Source organism: Callospermophilus lateralis, chromosome 1, assembly GCF_048772815.1.
Source record: "Callospermophilus lateralis isolate mCalLat2 chromosome 1, mCalLat2.hap1, whole genome shotgun sequence".
Lineage (NCBI taxonomy): Eukaryota > Metazoa > Chordata > Mammalia > Rodentia > Sciuridae > Callospermophilus > Callospermophilus lateralis.
In genome coordinates, this window is record NC_135305.1 from 47,490,767 (window position 1) to 47,512,435 (window position 21,669).

The window sequence follows — 21,669 nt, forward strand, 5'->3', positions numbered from 1 at the left end:
TCTCAAACATCAAATGATTTAATAGCTGGGGTTATAGCTCAGTGGCCAAACACAGAGACAAAGCACACTTATCTAGCATGCATAGGCCCTGAGTTCCACTCATATCACTGAAAAAAAAACATATAATTTTAATTATGTCTATATATTTAAGAACATTTTACATGCATCCAACTCTAACTGGTTACAAAGGACTGCCAAAAAGTAGCCCTGCTGGTTCTGTTTTTATTAATTTTTTTTTTGTAATGAACAAAAGTCTTATAACAGAAAGTCTCTAAAGTATTATCTAAAGGTTGATTTGTTTGAAATGGACTATTCATTTTCTAATATGATTTCCATTAATTACTTTTGAATCTGTTCTTCAGAAACATTGCAAATTAACTACAACCCAGGTCTAGTATATTTGAAATTAATAGGAAATAATTCAATTCTCTTGTATAAAATACATTGTCCCTATTGCTTTTCCTAGTTGTGAGCTCTCCCATCCTCTTCCATCCTCAGAAGTTAGTCTATTTCTAATTCTCTAACATCCTTCTTTTAGCACAGGGACTTTGGATGACTCATTTATTTCCACTCACTCATTATACTCTCCCAACCTCATGATTATAGATACTTTCTGACAACTTGCAAATCTATGTCAGCAGGAGCTGCCCACCTGAGCTCTGGACTGGTGTCCCAGTCCACTTAACTTGAGGCCCCAAACTCAACTGTTGACCTCTCCATCCATGCCTGCTTTTCTTGCAGTGGCACCATCTCCCTCTATAGAGCTCCTACAAGTTGCACATGCCAAAACCTTAGTCATTCCTGACTCCTCTCCTTTCTCATAGTCCACCTTCATTTCACCAGTGAATTTTGTAGAAATCAGCTTTAAAACACAGGATTGTCCATGTGACAGGACTCTCCATATGTTACAACTGCACTTCCACCACCCAGGTGAAAGGCACCATCATTTGCAGCCTAGTCTAGACTACCACTGATGAACAGGATTCTAATCACTTTGGCTCTCTTCCTCCCACCTGCAACTATTATCACAGAGTAGACAGAAAAAGCATTTTATTACATGACCCACTCTGTCTACTCAAATAGACCCTGGAGCCTTTGCATTACTATTACTACTTGGAAGACTCTTTCCAGAAGGGTATGGCTTAGTCCTGTGCTGCCTTCAAATGTCACCTTCATAATGAGGCCCCCCATGAGCATCCTGTGTGATCCAGTAGCATCACCTCCGCCAGGGCCCACATTCCTATTCTCCTTCAGCATTGTTTCTCTCAACACATGTTGACAAGTGACATATAAGATGTCATTTGTCCTCTGTCTCCTTTCATTAGAATGTAAGTATGTAAAGCAGCATGACAGATTCACTAGATGCTAAAGAAAACCAAAGCCCCATTTTGAAGTTAAATTAAAATATTATTTTCCTGTGTTAACACTTATGCGTATTGGTCACTAATTACCTGTTTTAGAACCTCATCCAACAAGTTCATATTAGCTTCTTGAGCTTTTATTGTGTGGGAGAAGAATGCATAAGTTTTCTTGGACATTAGTTTATCCTCTGGAGGTCTTTTAACTCCCAAAATTAGACAAGCTTCGGAAATGTCCTCCTGAAGAATACCACCAGCTTTGACGTATTCCTGGAAATGCAATGTTGGTTAAAGATTATTCCTCTGACTTGTGGTAGTCATATTTTCTCTAATAAAAAGTAGAGCAAATAAAAGCACAACTTTTTGAAGCAGTAAAAACTTGTATGGATTAGAACTAATAGGACAGCAACTTTTAATACTTGAACTCTCCAGCTAAAGATAGATCTATTATGTTTAACTGTTATAACAAAAAACAATTAGAAAATTCAGCACATACTAATATTTAAGAACAATTTAGCCAGGTGTGTGACAGTGACTTGGAAGCTGAAGTGGGAGGATGACAAGTTCAAAATCAGCCTCAGCATCTTAGCAAGACTGGTCTCAAAATAAAAACAACAACAAAAAAAGGGCTGGGGATGTGTCTCAGTGGTTAAGCACGCCTGGTGCTTTTCTAAAAATTAAATTTGTTTATTTATTTATTGCAGTATTGGATATCAATCCCAGGCAGGGCCTCAGGCATGCTGGGCAAGTGCTTTTCCACTGAGTCACATTCCCTGCCCATGATCATGTATTCCTAGGAAATAATCTGATATTTTGTACCTTTAATGTGTTACAATGTGTAAAACATGCATTGCTTATATGTATGACACAAGTGGTTAGCCTGAATATAATAATAAGAAACAACCAAACTAGTTCTACCCAGAAGCAGAACATTCTACAAGTCAACTAGCCTGGACTCTTCCAGAAAACGAAAATGAAGGTGCTGTTATAGATCAAAAGAACTAAAGAGACATAGCCATGACATGCAATGACCCTCAATTAATCCTTGAATTAAACTAAAAGATATTTGAAATGGGGAATCTGAACATCAACTATATGTTTTTTGCATATTCCTAAAATGAGAATAAGAATCTAACCCATATTGTAATATTATTGTGGAATGTTTATGTCCAGCAGAATTCTGAACATAAAGGGCTTCTCAAAGTGCCTGACAGGATACACTCTTGGGTTGGGGACACACTCTTGTGATAAAACTCTCCTCAAAGAAGCATTCCCTGGCTTCAAGGATGGTGTCTTAAACAACCTTGGGCTCTCTACTGCAAACTGGAGTTGCACATGAAGGACAGAAAGAATGAGCACCATCAACACCTAAAACCAGACCCTTTAACATTTAGCTGGAGAAAGTATGGAGTAGAGTAAAAATTACATTTTTAAGTAAAAAGAAAAGGAATTAAAGTGAGACTAGCACATTTTATTTTTCCTTGGATGCTTCTTATTTTTCATATACAGGTTCATTTCATTTGCACACATTTTAAAAATTGAAAACAGTCACCTTATCATGAATGGCCCTTCGATTGGAAGGCTGTATCAAGACCTTGTAGCCCAGACTGGTGATGCCTTTGATGTGCTTGGGAGCCAGAGGCGCTCTTCTCTCCCAGGCGTTGACATCCTCCCGTCTGAGGGCCATGACAGCTTTGTGGTGAAGGGCTCTGGAGAGGCTGACCCTTAGTGGGGTCAGGTTGCTTCTGTGTATTCGAAGCATCTTGAAACCTGCTGACTGTGAAGGCAACATGAGAAAGCAGAACAACAAAGGACAGGAGGGCTTATGGGTCAGTTCTGGTCTCCTTAGAAATCTGCTGAAAAACACAGCCAACCCAAATGAGGATAAATGTGAAAAGAAGAGATGGGGACAAGAAGATAGACAAGAAGGGAGGGGCAACCTCCATGTGAAGTGTACCTTTACCTAAACAGACCCAAATTCCCAAACATAAAGTTACTGAATTCCAAAGTAAGTATAGAGCCACTTAGGTTACACTGATCAGAACCAAGTCAACATAGCTTTCTAAATATGTTTTACCAAATATGTACTCAACACAAAAGTTGACTACTACCATGTAAAGCCAGGAAGATGACAGAAAGCAGCTCCTATAGAGTGGTCCAAATTTTGATGGCATAAAGCTTCAAATTCTGATAATGATATAAGGTTCTTGACAACTTAATGCCAATGTGTCTTCAGCTTCATCTCAGGCCATTTCCTGGACATGCAAAAAAAGTACCTGGTATGTTCTGCTAACTTGTGTCAGTCAGTGGACTGTTTTTACTGGTCAGAAATGAGATGCAAGAAGAACTAGAAAGTAAGCATTTTATAAGCTGCAATATCACATGATCATTTTCCTAGTTATTCCTTGTTACTGAATTTTACAAAAGTACCATCCTGAACAGGTTGTAAATGCAAAGAAAGCAACCAGCCAACCAAACCAGTTCCTCCACTACCAGGTTAGACTGTCACCCTGCTTCCATCCACCCCCACCTTGGGCTTCCTGCTTCACCCTCACTGTTCCCTCTTGTTGCCCTCAACACAATCCCCTCTCCTGGCTTTTCTCTCCATACCATGTTCTCCAGCCTTTGAATTTAAGCCCAGCCCACCTCACCTATCCAACTGTCTCCCAGATGGCATAATTGCACTCACTGAAAAAATATCCTATATTTGTGGGCTGGGGATGTGGCTCAAGCGATATCGCACTCGCCTGGCATGCGCGGGGCACTGGGTTCAATCCTCAGCACCACATAAAAATAAAATAAAGATGTTGTGTCCACTGAAAACTGAAAAATAAATATTTTAAAAAATATTCTCTCTCTCTCTCTCTCTCTCTCTCTCTCTTAAAAAAAAATCCTATAGATGTGGGCAGAAAGGTTTTCCCACTGCTGGTGGGACTGTAAATTGGTTCAACCATTCTGGAAAGCAGTATGATTTTCCTCAGAAAACTTGAAATGGAACCACCATCTGACCCAGTAATCCTATTCCTTGGCATATACCTAAAGGACTTAAAATCAGTGTTCTATAGTGACACAGCCACATCAGTGTTTATAGCAGTTCAATTCACTATAGCTAAGCTATGGAATCAACCTTCAACAGATGAATGGATAAAGAAAATGTGGTACATATACACAATGGAATATTACCGAGCCGTAAAGACATATGAAATTATGGCATTTGCTGGTAATTGGTTGGAAATGGAAACTATCATGCTAAGTGAAATAAGCCAATAAAAAAATCAAAGGCCTAATGAAGTTCTCTTTGATAAGCTAACTCATAATAACCTGGGATGGGGGGCGATAGAAGTTCACTAGGTTAGACAAAAGGGAATGAAGGGAATAGAGGGAGATTGGGAATAGGAAAGACAGCAGAAATTAATAGGACATAACTTTTCTGTGTTCATTTATGAATACACACCCAGTTTTGTGTTACATATCATGTACAACCACAAGAATGACAAGTTATACTCCACGTATGCATGATGTGTCAAAATACATTCTACTGTCATGTATTACTAAAAAGAACAAATAAAAAATTTAAAAACATCCTATACAGAGTAAATTTTATATAAGATTTTACACATAAATATTTAGATCTAGTAGTGTTTATTCTCTCTGTCCTCAAAGTGTTTCATATATTCTATAGTCAAACGTCATTGCAGATGGTGATTTGCTGGATCATTTAAAGTTTAAAACTGTTTTCTATGTAAGGTGAGCAGGAAAATGTAAGTGGCATATTCTCTAGAAATTCTATACCCATAATTTTACATCTTCTAGAAATGTCCTACCAATTATTGCCAGCACATAGCAAAACTTTTATGAAATATTTTTCCAATACATCAGAATTAAATTTCTAAAAGCACCCATATAGATGAGGAAATTCTGACCAAACACTTAAGCATAGAAGTGCATTCCCTGGGAACAAACAACTGCCTGCTTCCTATAATGGTCAATTTATAGAATATTTCACAACAAAATCAGAGAATAGAACAAAACAGTAAGGAATTCAGCTGAAAAGGCTTTAGAAAGAAAAGGTCAAAATCAGAGAAAGCTGCTGACAGAAAGAAAAATTGTTAATGATTAGTTCAGGCTTCAACTGGACTAAAATGGAGATACCAAAATAGATGATTAACATTTTAACTAAAAACTGTTGCAGACTACATCTAATTTTTGGTTTATTACATGGTTTTGTTCTTAGGAAAGATGATTATACTCAAACCCAAGCCCATAATATATAGTGTCCCCCAAGTTAAAGGAGAACCTGCAATGTCTCATGGAACCTGAATGCCTTTGTTCCCAAATAAAACCAATTCCGAAGACTGTGAATCTTTTAAACACACACACACACACACACACACACACACACACACACACACACACACCTTCCCAGCAGGGGCTGTATTTCCTGAACCAACACTGTATCTTCTATTCTGAGTAGCAATTCTTGGCCCTAAATTGACCCCTCCCCCAACACACACACACATACACACACACACACACACATACACAGCCCAACCTTGATTTATAACCAGAGCCACACCTCATTCTCTTGACAGCCCCTCCTCCTCCCTTGTCTGGGGTCAGGTTGGAGGCGGCAGGAAGCAGACCACACAGAGAGACAGACACACACATACAGTGCATGTGTATTTGCAAAATCACACTTTCTAAGAGAACTAAAAAAAGAAGTGGCAGGGACTGAGTTTCTGGGATTCATTTAGGAAAGTACTTTCACTTTCATTTTTTGTAAGGAATTGTAAAATGATCATTTCTGTGACTTTCACTTCTAAAACAAATATAGCAATAGTTTGCATTAATTATGCTAGGCACTTTAAATACTGTCACATTTCCCTCTTGCAAATATCTTACTAGGAAGATACTATTATTAACCCCATTTTACAGATGAAGAAACTGAAAAGGAGCCCTTCTCAATCAGTTGCTTTTCAACAGAAGCAGGATTTCTAGGTTAGTGCTTAACACCTGTGACACTCTCTTTGCTGAAGCTTACAGAAGCTTAACCATGTAGATCTAACACATGCTGTTACTCTGGCTAGCTCTTGCTACAAAAAGGGGGAAAAATCAGAATCATATGGTATGGACTTCACAGTCACAGTAAATTATCAGTTCTCCTCCCAACCACGCAGTGCTTTTCTTGATATCTTTTTTCTCTGTTGCATTGAAATTCTTTCCTGAGTCTCTGCCAAGGTAAATTCCAAATTTCCGGGTGCTTAGAAAAAAGGTTTGATTGTATCAGGTATTACTGTTCATGATCTCTTGAACCTTGAAACTTGGTCTCAGCAATGAACTTTCCAGTTACCTACGGTCATCAAAAAGTGGGTAACAGGTAACAGTGAGAATTTTGGAGTTGCACAGCAGGTGCCTAGCATTTTGTGGAAATACCCTTGTGGGCTATTCTGGCTTTTCCTGTTCTGGATTTTGTGGTCTTTTTCAAGAATATCAGGAGAGGCTGGGGATGATGTGGCTCAAGTGGTAGCGTGCTTGCCTGGCATGCGTGCGGCCCAGGTTCGATCCTCAGAACCACATACAAACAAAGATGTTGTGTCCGCCGAAAACTAAAAAAATAAATATTAAAAAACTCTCTCTCTCTCTGTATCTCTCCCTCTAAAAAAAAAAAAAAAAAAAAAAAAAAAAAAATCAGGAAATAAGTTCCGCAGAGCTCTCAAGGAAGCAAGTCAGAAAGATACTGGCTCTAGTGAGGTTTTTTGTTTTGTTTTGTTTTCTTTGAAGTCCCTTTATTTATTTAATTTTTTTTTGCTCATTCAATATTTATTCTCTTTTATTATTAGTTGTTCAAAACATTACAAAGCTCTTGACATATCATATTTCATACATTTGATTCAAGCAGATTATGAACTCCCATTTTTACCCCGTATACATATTGCAGATTCACATCGGTTCCTCATAGTCCTGATTTCAATGTACAGTATGTGTAAGGAGGATGTAGAAAAGTAAGAGGGAGATAGTGTCACATATACAGGGGTAGGGGGAAATCCCTTTTCCTGCAAACTCTGTCTTCCCTTACACATAAAGGTCAAACTTTCAAATATAAAAATAAATCTAAAATATTTCTTCTCTATGTTTTTGTAAAATGGGAACAGCATTGTTTCTTATCTAGTACATTTCTTATCAAGAACTGATCAAGAGTTTGAGATCTCTCTAAAGTCATAGGAATATTACAGAAAACTACACAGAGACACATACTGAGTCAGGAAGACAATCAGAGGGCAGGTTCTCCCAGCAGGAACAGGACAACTTTCTATATTATACCGTCGTAGTGGTCTTTACAATTCTCAAGGAGGAAAGGCTTAGGGGTTCCATTTAATACAGGGCTTAACCTAACTTTGCACACATGGGAATGGGAAGACACGCTTAAATGTTCTTAGTTCTTAGTATTTTCTTTTCAAGAAAAACAGGGAGGAAAATAATCATTACTGATATAGATACATGACAGATGATAGATAGGAGAGATAGAGGTTAGGACTCCATATACAGAGCCCATCATTTGCTTTCAGTGACCATTCCCTATTTCCTGGTCCTTGAGTGCATCATTATCCCAAATCATATGGAGAAATCAAAGCACAGTATGTAAAGTGCATTTATAAAAGTGCATATCTCAAGAAAAAACACTCTAAGAACAAAGGTGGCTAACAAGGTCCTTTCCGATAGTGAGCAGGTTGGGGCTTTTTGTTTGTTTGTTTTGTTTTGTTTTGCAGTACTGGAGATGGAACCCAGGGGCATTTTATCACTGAGCTATGTCCTGAGCCCGTTTTATTTATTTATTTGTTTATTTATTTATTTATTTTTGAGATAGCAATTTGCTAAGTTTCTAAGGTTGGCCTCAAATTTGTGATACTTCTGCCTCAGCCTCCTGAATCTCTGGGGTTACCGGGGCCAGTCTATTGTTTTTAACAATCCATATAATAATATAAAGTAGGTAGTCATTGATTTTTAGCATGCATATTATCTAATATTTAAATAAAATATAATAAAACCCAGAACATTTTCTTGACAGTGTTAACAAAATGGAATATTTTGCCCATTGATCACAGAAGAAATGCTTTTAGCTTTCCATGACTCACAACATATTCTAGAGGTCCTTATAGGGTATGTAGTAATGATGATAAGTACTTGGTAAAGACATAAAGCAGCAGCAATCCAGGCCCTGCCCATTTCCACAGGGTCTTACAGGAACAGGACAGGGTCATTTTATTTATTTAAATAATGCAAATCAAAACCTGATGATGAATTATCAACTAATAAATATAACTAAACCTTAAATATTTGAGTGCAAACATACCCAAAAGAAGACAATCTATATTTTCTCAAGCCCATCAGCTGCTCAGTGTCAGACCAAGACAAAAGACCCATGACTCTCTTGAACTTTCACCCACAAAATTAGCTTCACTGAGATGGAATACAAAGTTAGCTCTGAATTAGAATCAATCCAAACTACTTACTTACTGCTTGCTAGTCCATCTCTTTGCTAAACTGAAAGTGGATAGGAATTGATATTTATTCACTTCTGTATTCCCAGTAACTAGCACATAGGAAAACATCAAACATTTTTAGAAAGGATGAATACATATATTGCACAATAGATAATGCACTATATATTTCCAAAAACTAGAAAAAAAGGAGTTTCAATGCTTTCATCATAAAAAAATGATAAATGTTTAAGAAGGTAAATATGATTAAACTGACTTAAACATTGTATAATGTATTCATATAATGAAATAACACATAATATCCCATTAATATATGTTCTATGACCTTATGTATTTAAAAAATAGAAGATCTTATGTAATTAAAAAATAAATAATGAAATTTAAATAAATATCATGAAGACCTAGGCAAGAGAGAAAATAAAATAAACACATGAAATTGGGATCCACAACCTCCTTCTCCTACCCAAAACAACAACAACAACAAAAAGTCTATTTGCCATAATTTCAGAGACCAATTAATGTTATGAAATGTTCTCTGGTAGGGAGGGAAAGTCCAATTCTAGGAGTTCAGACATGTAATTAGCCATCTGTCCCTCCTCTTGACTTCAGTCTCCTCATCTAGACCAGAACATAATACTTGAGTCCCTTTCCTCTTTAACATTCTTATTCTATTAAGCTTAGTATTAACTCAGCACTGTGGATTGCAAACATTAGAATTATGAATACATTAGAATTTTAGAACATAAATAGGTTTTCTGTCTATGAACATACACTAAATAGGAAAACAAAACACTAAAATCATTACGGAAGAAAAACAGACAATTGCCTAAGCTACCTGCACTGTCTACAGCAGCCAGGAGCCAGAGCTTATAACAGGAACTGGATATCTCAAAGGAATACCAATGACCTGGTTCTGCAGTACCTAAACTTGTTCTGGGAACTCATTCCAAAACAACCTGTCTGAGCCTCATCTGCAAATGGAAGTCACATTAACATCTACCTCTAAAAGCTGCTGTTAAGTTTATTTGAGCTAATGTGCATAAAGTACTGAGTATGACTTTACATGCCATAAACACTCAAAAAAAAAATGTTAAGAAAACCAAAAGACTCCAAGCCTGCTCATTGCTCAAATGTGAGCACAGCCTCACCACCAGCAGAAGATATTATCTTCTCCTATTATGTCACCTGTGGTAATTAATTTACTCACTCCCTTAAGTTTTTCTGGGAGAGGGGGGGAAAAAAAGAAAAAACTGCAGCTGGATAAGCCTACTCTTCAACTTCACCCTTTAGGCTTGGATATTCAAGATAAATTAATTACCTTCTAATATTCTATTTAATAAAATGTTTAAGACCCATGTTTTCATATTATAGCATCTTGGAAACAGGAATGCATCTTACAATTGATGGCATTTTAGATCAATGGATGTAGTAAACTATGTTCTTGGTTAGTTCCCATGCCAAATATATAGTGTTTCTACGAAAATTATGAATCACAAAGAATTTTTTTGGTGGCTTCACCTAGGAAATTTACTACTGTTTGTGATGTTGTGTCTGTGAGACATTTAATAAAAGAAATTATGTTAAGTGAATTACTTTGATAATCCTGACCCAAGGTCTTTTAACACTTAAAAGACATCAGAAAAAATAATTCAATTGCAAATAGATCAAATTAAAGTGAAGTTCTGAATAACAAGTGAGATTGATAAAAAATTTGACTTTCTAGAAGAGTGGGGAAATTACCCCATAAATCACCTGCAACCTTTGTCCTCCTAAGTCACTTTGCAAAATGGTAACCACATCACATAGCCCTAAACTCATTTAGTCCTAAGATCATTTAGGAAGGAGGATGTTAGTGTAGGTAACAAAATAGGCAAGCCAAGACATATTTAAGTGCCACTTGTGTTTTATATTCTTTTTCTTTGTTAACAAAGTACTGAAAAGTCACTGCTCAAATCAATAGCTTACAAATAATCACAGATACATCTTCCTTACATTCCAGTAACTAATGACCCACAATATCAAAAAATGTTGCTTCTTGCTGGACTCAGGGGCTCACGCTGGTAATCCCAGGTACTCTGAAGTATAAGGTCTGGAAATCCTAAATTCGAGACCAGCCTAAGTGTGAGATTCTCCCTCAAAGTAAAAAAATAAAAAATAAAAAGGTCTGGGGATGTAGCTCAATAGTAGAGCGCCCCTGGGCTCAATCCCCAGTACCCTAACAGAAAGAGGGGAAAATAAATTTAATCTTTGTTCTGTTACTGAACTAATTAATTTTTTTTCCTTCTCTCCTTCCCCACCCCTCTTCTTTCTCTCCCTCCTCCTTTCCCTCCCTCCCTATTCCCTACCCCGCTTCCCGTCCCTGAAATCAATGCCTGAAAAGCACATCTCTGTTTTGAGAAGTAGTCAGAACCATCAAACCCAATCAAGGTCCTTCTGGATCCCCCTCCCTGGCAGGCGATCACACACTGGCCTGCACAGTGTCTCCAGCGCTCAGGAGATCTAACATCCAGAGTGCCTGGCTGTCTCACCCCCGTTATCTTTCCGAGTGTAAGGAAAAGGCGCTGAAGCACAGCGGGATCTCGGTCTTGGAGAGAAAGACCAGCCCTAGTCCTAGGGCGTGAGAAGTTTACCACCCCAGTGGGTAAACAGACTGCAGGGGTGACGACTCCGCGATCATCCCCAAAGAAGCGTTCAGTGCAAGAATAACAAGGTGTTCGTTTCGCAACTTCAACATCAACCAATTCTTTATTCCCCAGCAATAGCACCATCACCACTCGCCAAAAAAAAAAAAAAAAAAAAAAAAGGAAAGGAAAAAAAAATTGCCAATCGCCCTCCTTCCCCCTTCCTATTCAGAAATTCCGGAACCGCGGGTACGGACCTCCCTCCGGAGCAGGGAAATGGGCCAAGACAAGGCTTGGCAGGGAGTCCTCAAATGCTCGCTACCCTCTCTCCCTGGCTTCCCCCGGCCACCGCTGAGCCCTCCACGTCGCCCCTGGGCTCTGGGACCAGGAGGTCCAGCTCCCGGGAGACTCGGGCAAACAGCTGGAATCGCTCCGGCGATCTCAAAAACGCATCTGGCCGACTGACCTCCCTCTCCCCCCACACGCACCCACCCATCAGCTTATCCTTCCCCTGGTCCCCTCCTCACCCCGTCCGCTCTGGGACGCCAACCGGTCCCCTGCAGTCCTGAGCTCCCAAGTCGGGACAGAATGGGCAGCAAGTTCCCAGCAGAAATTGGGCTGGGGGGCTGGGAAGGGGGAGGTGTTTGCTTAACTTTGGAAGACGTCACGCCTCTTCTTCCTGCAGCCAATCAGAGGCCGCCCTGAGGGAACAACCTCCTCCTCCACCAATCGGCGACGCTGCCAGGTACTAGGTCATGCCCTGCCCCTACTCCTCCCCAAAAGTCCATCCGCCTTTCAGATCTCTGACCTGCGTGCGTAGCTGCGGGGATCTCATCATCCCTGGGCGGTCACTGACCAGGTTTGTAACTGCCGGTGAAAGGAGGCAAGCGGGCACAGAGAAGGACGAAAATAGTCTGGGCATTACCCGCGAAAGAGATGTGCACAGCTCCTGGAAAAAAGTTGGCCGCGCGTATGCCTTCTGATATACACTCTTCAAGGATTTTTCCGGCCTGCAACAAGTCTATAACGCCAGATGACAGTTCTTAGAACAATTTTGGAATCCAAATAGCATAAATTCAATGTGGTGAACCCCCACTCAATGAATAGAAATTTGTGTATGGAAAAGTTCAGTGCTCTTGAAAATCCTGGCAGGTTTTTTTAAAAAATATTATTATTATTATTATTATTATTATTATTTATGTATTTCCCAAGACTAGTCCCAGCACTAGGGAAGAACCACCTGAAGTCCAGTCGTTGTTCCCCAAGGAGAAAATAGCCATCATCCCTCCTGTTTTTACAACTTTCTCCACTACTTTCTCTTTTCTATGCCTGCAACAGATGAGTTTAGCTACAACTATCCTAGAACATTCTTGGAACGCCACTGCTATCTTCCATTCGCTTCTCTTCCAAAGACATGAAGTTGGAATGTTCCTCTGTGTCTTTAGTTTCACACATCCAAAATCAAATTCCTAATCCATCTCCTGAAGTCTTCCCACTTTTATGGGTACAGGGAGAACTCAGGCAGGTCCTAAGCACACAGAGTTACCAGGTAGGGTGGCATTACCTGCCCACCCTCAGATGCCTCCAGTTGACCCTCCACTGCCTGTGAATCATTGCACCTAATAAAGTTATTGTCAAGTCCCTTTTTGGTTACTTTGTATCTCAGAAATTTTCTTTAAAAAATATGTGCATTAGAAATACCATTCTTTAAAATAGGAGATTTTGAGTATTTTCCTCAGTGATATTTGCTATAGCAGGTGATGGTCTCAGAAATTTCTTTGCAATGAAAAGGAACAATGGATGAGAGAAAAAAAAAACAGACCTTGAATATATCCCAACTCAGCTTGTATTGTCAACTCCTCAAACTCCTTCAATATGAAACACCTGCTGCCCAAATGGGGGCTGACTCAATGTTCCTGGAATTGGAAGGTTGATTCTAGGCATTCAAACTGCTGTTCTTTCTCTTTAACCACTTTGCTTTCCCTCTTCTTTTATTGTTCCTTGCTTTTCTTCTCTCTGAGAGGTCTTGAAGGTACTTAAGCATGGAGTAAATGGAACCTAGACTTAATCCCCTCCTTTGTCACTCAATAGTAAGTCACTTAGCCTCTTTAAACCTCATTTTCCTTCATCAGTACAGTGCAGAACGTCACAGGGTTGTCAAGATTAAATGGTGCATGATCTCAGTATATGAAAGCTAATGTTGAGGCATTTGTTTAGTCAACTTTTCGTCACTGTGATACATACCTGAGAAAAACAATTGAGAGAAAGAAAGATTTATGTTGGCTCACAGTTTTGGGGGAGTCAGTTCATGGCTGACTGGTTCCTTTGCTTTCGGCCTCACTTAAAGCAGGGCACAGGAAGGAAAGCTGCTCAGCTTGTGGCAACTAGGAAGCAGAGTGAGAGGAGGAAGTGTCCAAGGACAAGATACACTATTCCAGGGCATGCCCCAATGAACAACTTTCTTCATCCTTGCTCTCCAACCCACAGTTTCCAACACCTCCCAGTAGTCCATTCAGCTATCAATGGGTTAATGAGGTTGCAGCCCTCATGATCCAATCACTTCCCAAAAGCCCCATCTCTGAACATTGCTGCACTGTGGAATAAGCCTTTGTCACATGACTCTGGAGGAGCACTTCATATCCAAACCATAGCAGGTTTACTATTTTTTCCTGTCTCATCCTCCCCTCACCTTTCATTGCACTCACAACCCAGTCTCGTTCTTAAACAACTTTGTCATAAAGAGAAAAGACATGGGCATTCAGGAGAAGGAGAAAATAGACAGGAATTTGATATTTCCCAGATATTTCTATTTATTTCTCAAAACTTTTTACTTATATGAACAGCAATTTTTATAACATCATCTCTTGTCCATCCACAATAGAAAATTATTCCACTTTTTATAAAAAAGAACTTTCTCTGGACTACAGGTGCAAATTCAAGTGATTTTTTTTTTCAAAAATAAGTAGTTTAGGTAAGAGTAGTTTTTAAAAGACAACTACTATTGTTGCTCTAATTCCCAAGTTCTGTTGGGAATGAAGCCTACCTTTTTCACCCTTCAAGGAATTTGAAACTCCATTTAGGTGAGGCAAGAGCAGAACCATCCTCAGTTAAATCTAAATTAGAATTCCTGTACCAAGGTTGTGAGTGGAGATAACTGATATCCTGAGAGATTATTCTACCACCACTATCAATCATTACCCAATACCTTCAGATGAAAGGAACATTGAATATTAATTCCTAGTTCACCTTCTCTGCCTGGAAAATAATTCAAGAAATTTCCAACTTCGTTTGAATTTCCAGGGTCAATTTTTGTTGTCCCCAGGACTCATGGCTTCAGCTAAGAGTTCCCTGTGCAGGGTAATTCACTCAACGAACTTGCTGTCCATCAACATTTACTTAGTAACTGCTCTTATAAGTCTACAAGGACATATAAATTTTTAGCTACATGTCACTATACTTAATGGGTTACATAAAAATTATATCCTGTAGTAATATAAGCCAATTTTTGTTATAATCTCAGTAACACATGATGGGTCTAATGTTTCAAATCAAGGAAGAAAACCAGTGTTCCTCCCCCAATCTGTCCTGACAGAAGAGAAGATGTGTAAACTTATGTAAACTTTTGGAGATTAAGTTGGGAATAGCTAAACTGCCAGGTCGAAGAGATAAGAAGAGTCAGAACTTTGTCCTTCTAGTCCAAGTCTGGATAAACTAAATGAAATCAACTCCTTACAATAGTTTATCTATCTGTTAAGATGGGAAGGAAAAACAAATTAAAAAAAAATTCAGTGTAAGAAGTAGCAGCTTAGGAAAATAATCACAACTAAGGCAAGTTCATAACAGAAAGCTTATAAGGTAGAGAGAGTACCCAAGACATTAAACTGACTCTTATGGTACTGGCAGTCTGTATAGATCCTCAGAAACAGATGTAATTGAATTTGAAAGGGACACAAAAAGAACAGCAAGTGAGGATGCTCCTGCCAGATGGTATTATGTTGGCATTCCCCGGGGCAGGCATAGGCATTTCTGTGCTGTAATTTACACATATATCTAATAAGAAAAGGTCTTATATTTATAATACATACAGAAATTTTGTATATCAATCATAAAAAATGAGATAGGCAAAAGGTTTGAATTGACCATTCTCTAAAGAAGAAATACAAGTGGTCATTAAGAACATGAAAATGAATGTAATATTATTATCCATTAGAGAATTGCAAATCAAAACTACAATGAGGTATCATCTCATACTCAATAGAATGGTAATAATAATAATAATAATAATAATAATAATAATAATAATAATAATAAATACAACTATTGGTGAAGATGTTGAGAATTTGGAACCCTCATGTGTTGCAGGTAGAAAAGTAAAATGCAGTCCCTTTGGGAAAAAAGACTGGCATTCCTCAGATGCTTAAACAGAGTTATCATACAATTCAATAATTCAGCTCCTAGCTAGGTACCCAAGAGAAACGCAAAATGCATGTCTGCCAAAAAAGAAACATTGCACACAAACATTCATAACAAAATATCCTAATATCCAAAATATCCTAATTCCAAAAGTGGAAACAATGTCAATGTCTGTCAACTTATAAGCAGACAAACAAAATGTTCATAAAAATGGAATATTTTTCAACAATATAAATAAATGAAGTACTGACACATGCTACAACATGAATGAACATGAAAATATTATACTAAGTGAAATAAAGCATACAAAAAACATATGATATATTGTATTGTTTATCTTATATAAAATGCACAGAATGAGTGAATCTATACATAAAAAAGTAGAGCAAAATTTGTCAGATGGGAGAAATGAGGGAATTGACAGATGATAGTTTCTTTTTGTGTTGATGAAAATATTCTAAAGTTTGTTGTGGTGATGATTAGACAAATCTGTGAATGTAATAGAAGCTGTTAAAATGTATACTTTAAATAAACTCATTGCATAGTGTATGAATGAGGTCTCATTTTAGCTGTTTAAAAACCAACAGACAAAACAATGATCCAGATTTAATTCCAGCAATAGCTAGAATTTGGCATGTATTGCCTGAGTGTGCAACAGAATCTCTAAGAGGTAGATCTAGGGGAGGGCACAAGGATTTACATTTCTAACATTTTCCCCAGGTAAGCTATGCTACCAGTAAGGCCTCATAGCCTGAGAATCAATAATCTAGAAGTGTAGCAGAATGATTGAATTAATAAAGTGTAACAAAATTGCTGGAAAACTTTATGGGAGCTGGCAGGTCAGCACACCACATCTATAATCCCACACTTATAATACTCTGGAGGCTAAGGCAGGAGGATTGCAAGTTTAACGCAAACCTCAGCAACTTAGTGAGAACTTATCTCAAAATATAAAGGACTGAGTGTAGCTCAGTACTAAAGGACTACTGGGTTAAATTTGCAATACCACACACACACACAGAGAGAAAGAGAGAGAGAGAGAGAGAGAGAGAGAGAGAGAGAGAGAGAGAGAGAGAGAAATTAAGGAAGCAAGCAAGTTTTCTGAGGCCCAGTGTAGGTACTGGTAAGATATTAAGGTTAGACCAGTCATGACAGTGTGCTTTTTTCCAGCCATATTAGCTTCTCAGGGGTAAGAACAGAATAGGTGAAGATGTAAGTCAACTTGGGTTGTTTATATCAACTAAAAGCAGAACACAAGTGTATGCATGCAAGGGGAAGATTTTGATGGCTGACTGTGTAATTGAAATCAGACACAGAAGGAAATATGGACCTGATCTTTATTTTCTCCATCAAGAGATGGATAAAAGTTAATAAAATCAATGGCCTTCCCCCACCCCGGAATTTTTGGGGCTAAAGTATTGAGAGAAAAGTAGACTATAGCATTGGAGAGTAAGATATTTAAGGAACATAATGGAGGAGTTGCAATTTGGGGCAAGGACAAGATCATGGATGTGAGTGGCTGTATTAGATGGAGGAAAGGTCAAGGAAGTGAGTGGTGAGGATGATAGGAGAATCATCTGCATGGATACTAAAATAGTCAATAATTATGAAAATAATATTATTGTAAAGAATAATGGTGAAACAGGAGCTAAAATCTTCAGACTCAGGAGAGTGACTTGGATTAAGTAAATGCTAAGATCTGATGATATGTGATTAAAAGCTGAGTGTTTTTTAGGAAGAGGATGATTTGGATTTGGGAGCATCAAGCAGAGCAAATAAGACATGCCTCTGGCCCATTAATTCCTTGTGGTGTAAGGGATGTGACTGAGAAAATAGCCATCATTTTGATGTATTGAGATGGATTCTTGTGTCCAGGGAGAGATACAAGGAGAATGAGCTGCCACAGAGAAAATAAAGTCTTTCAAAATAAATAAAGAAGTCAAAACACCCAAATCTTTTAATATTTCTGTTCTATTTTAAGAATAGAGTTAAGTTCAGGAAAATGTTCCCAGCTAAAAACAACCTTCCTGTTTCTTCTGATTCTCTTGGGCACAGGTTGCCCTTGCTGCTCAAGTCCTCTGCTTCTTCTCTGCTTTTGGAATCTGCGGCCCCTGAGGGTCTGGCTGTGCTCTCTGCCCAGCCCACAACACTCAACACTGAAATATCAGTTCCCACTATGGGAAGAGGCCTGGGTCCCTAGCATCTATAGAACTTCAACAGCTTTGTAACTGCTTAATAGTGTTTCTCCAAAATACATGCCCACCCAGAGCTTTTGGAATGTATTTGGAAATAGGGTCTTAGCAGATATAATTAAGAATTGAGATGAGGTTATACTGAATTTGAATGAGTTCTAAATCCATTGAAAGTGTTCTTATAAGACAGGTAAGGACACACAGAGATATGAAGGAAAAGGCCAAGTAAAGACAGGCATAGGCATTTGAATCAAATGTATGGAAGATGAAAAAATAAATAAATAAATTTAAAAAAAAAAAAAGACAGGCATAGGGATTGAAGGTACTCTGCCACTAGCCAAGGGATTCCAGGAGCACCAGGAATTAGAAGAGGCAAAGAAAGATTCTTCCTTGTTGCCTTTGGAAGGAGCATAGCCCTGCCAACATCTTGATTTTAGATTTCTGGTGTCCAGAATTATGATACAATACATTTCTGTTATTTCAAGCCACCCAAATTGTGGTACTTTGCTATAGCAGCCCTGGGAAACTAATGTAGCCTCAAGATACCCAGGGTCCAGTTTGTCTGTTAAATCTGGGGTCATAGTTCATGTATTACTATCTGGGACACACAACTAAATAACTTACGGAATGAACAAAGAAGTGGAAACGTAAAGTAAATACACAGGTTGGAATTTAAAATCAAGATCACCTTGCTAGGTTAACCTTCAAACAATTGTTCATTCCTAATGCCTAGAGAAATCGAAGCCAAGCTATAGCTTCACTGTGAGCTCTTAAATCAATTTGAAATACAGATAGACCATAGCCATTAGATTTTACGTTTACAGGATCTATGCTCTGAATAGTGGCTTCTCATAACTTCAGGATTTGCTTATGGGTTTTCGAGAAACAGCCTGCAATTTCTACAACACCTATTTGGCAAGAATATCTCATTCACAAAAAATAAAGAGAGAAAGGAAGAAAGGAAGGAAGGAAGGAAGGAAGGAAGGAAGGAAGGAAGGAAGGAAGGAAGGAGAGAAAACAAAAGAACGGGTAGAGACATGTTTGTTTTTAATTGCCTGATCCTTGTCAAGTCTGTAATTCATGTTCCCTCATTTGGTAGGCTTACAAAATTTCATAGAGAATTGCTGGACCCTACCTCAGAAAAGGCATCGATGTTATTATTATACAAGATACAGTGGGTACAGTAACTTCCAGAATGTATGAAAAAGTCAGAAAATATCACTCTCAAATGAAACAGATGGGCAGCAGCAAAACAAAGGGCAAGTGTTAACTTTAGACATTGTTTTTAAATGACTCCTTCCAGATACTGAGGAATTTTCTAGGTCTCCATTAAAAGAAACTGTAACTTGGTTGCTTGTTGTTCTGCCAAAAGCAATGATACAGTAACAGAAGACTAGTGACATTCCTGGAATTTATAAAAAAGTGAAAAGAGTCCTGCTGAGGAGAGAGGATCACTATCCAGGCTAGCAGAGTATGCATAACCCTGTGTTAGATACTAATGCAGATCCAATTTAGGGGGCCTGAAATACTCTCTAGGTTATCTCTTTAACAAAATGTGAATTCAAATTTTTATAGAAAAATAAATATCAATTGCTTGTTTCAGATATTAAAGATCATGCCCTATTCTTCTGATGTCTCTTTAGGGCATTTACCCAACTGCTTACATTGAAATGCTTCCTGGTTATAATTCTGGCTTTCCTTACCCACTAGAATAGTCTGATTCTCAGACACACTCCCACTTGCATAAGATGAGCCAAAGTTGAAGCTTTTTTACTTCATCTACATCTGCAGAGAGAGTTGTGCATGACCGCAACAGAGACGTATCCTGCACAGTATAGAATACATTGCAAACTGGGCATGTACTTCTTATCAAAAATGTATAACAAAGTGACATTTGGTGTCTTCCCCTCTTGTTCAGTCTGCATGAGTCAGCCCCCTAAGAAACAAAAGTGCTAATAACAGTGGAGGAGTATCTTTAGATCCCTCATTGAACAGCCAGTCACACTATAAATTTGACATCTCCAACAAGGACCACATTATTCCACATATCCACTTAGCAAAAAAAAAAAAAAAAAAAAAAAAAAATCACACACACACACAATACAGTTCACTCCATTCTCTAAGGACAAACTATGACCTCGAATTAGGATGAATTTTTATCTAATACAGTACGTCCCAGCCTTGGCTACATATCAGAATCACAAATAAGAGAAATGCTTTAATAAGGATAAGCTTTAAAAATAGGTGGAAAGAGGGATGATCTACTCCATTGGGTTAAGGAACAACCCAGTGCCATTAGTTAAAAGGAGTCATGTCATTTTTCCCCGAGAAAAGATCATAGCTATGCTACTCATGAGGTGAAAAGTAGAAAAGAGATGTTTTCTAGAGGAAATAATGAGTTTAGTTTATAAAGGTATCTGCAGAATGTGTCCAGATAAAGATGCCAAGTCACAATGGATTGCCACCACATCCATACCTGTCTTCACCTCTGGGTAGATTGTGAGCCATGTGAAATCAGAGAATACATTTTATGCACCTTTTTAATCCTTGGTGCTTAGCCCAGGACTCAAAATACAGAAAGGGCTCATTAAACATTTGACAAATGAATGAATAAACAAATGTATGAAGTAGATGAATCAGTGTTTATTAATTCATTCAGAAACTGAATCACGTAGACTGAAGCTTTTCCATGGGCTGAATTCTTTGTTCTACCTCCCTAGCTGTATCTGCACAGATACAGATCCACTTGCAGCTGGATCTCAATGTCATTGGCCACCCTCTGCTGGTCCCTCCCATTTTCTTCTTCCTTCCTTCCTTGCAGTACCAGTGGGCAGAAATGACAAGCACAAAGCCTGTAATTGAGTTCAATGAAAACATTGTCCAAAGACTGTGCGGGCCAGGTTAAGGATGCAAAATGTTTTGATGTAACACCCAAAGACCAGCAATAGCAGGCAATCATTGTGGCCCCAGGATCAAGGAAGGAGGCAAGAATGGTGAATAGTGTTTCCACAACCTGGAAAAAGTTTGGAGCTACAGAAGCGGCATTGCTGGACAGAGTTGTAACCATATAAAGCAGTCACTGCCAAAAACTATCACCAAGCAAAGATAGGGAGAGGTGGAAATGCCCAGCATCTTCCTCCTCCCACCTCTGTGTCCCTTGTGGCTGACTCCCTTTTTTCAAACCCAGCTGGAAGCCAAAGGACAAGAGAACCCTGGTAAAGGAATTCCTAGAGGTTAGTCTCTTGGAGCACTCAAGATAAAGGGCCTACTATAGATCAAAGCATGGGTAGGAGAGTAAACAGAATATCCAGCACAATCTACCACTTTGCCACTCAGCAGCACTCTTGACCTTTGCCTGGGTAAGGAACTTTCCATCTCAACACAGGAGAAACATGGAGTCTCATCAGCCACAGTAGCATTGCTGAGTGATATTGGCTCCTTTGTACTTCCTACTAGCACCTAAGTGATGATGTCAGCCACCGTTAATCCTCATTATAAAACACAAGATGGAAAGAGAGGAATTAATTAACTTAAAACTAGGTGCTCTGCAACTGGTCACAAGGCCTAAACTGAAAACAATAGTTTC

At 38.6% G+C, this 21,669-nt stretch overlaps 1 protein-coding gene across 2 annotated transcripts in view; it reads right to left on the reverse strand.

Moving 5' to 3' along the window:
- The window catches only part of Aass (aminoadipate-semialdehyde synthase), a 53,377-nt gene extending 41,298 nt beyond the window's left edge, over positions 1-12,079 (reverse strand). For both annotated transcript variants that reach the window (XM_076861836.2, XM_076861828.2), the window contains exons 1-3: positions 12,006-12,079; positions 2,911-3,135; positions 1,452-1,628 (exon numbers count right to left, since the gene is read on the reverse strand). In XM_076861836.2, the coding sequence (XP_076717951.1) occupies positions 1,452-1,628; positions 2,911-3,120 (387 nt within the window). In that variant the 5' untranslated portion in view covers positions 3,121-3,135; positions 12,006-12,079. The remainder of the gene's footprint in view (positions 1-1,451; positions 1,629-2,910; positions 3,136-12,005) is intronic.
- Between the last annotated feature and the right edge of the window lie 9,590 nt (positions 12,080-21,669).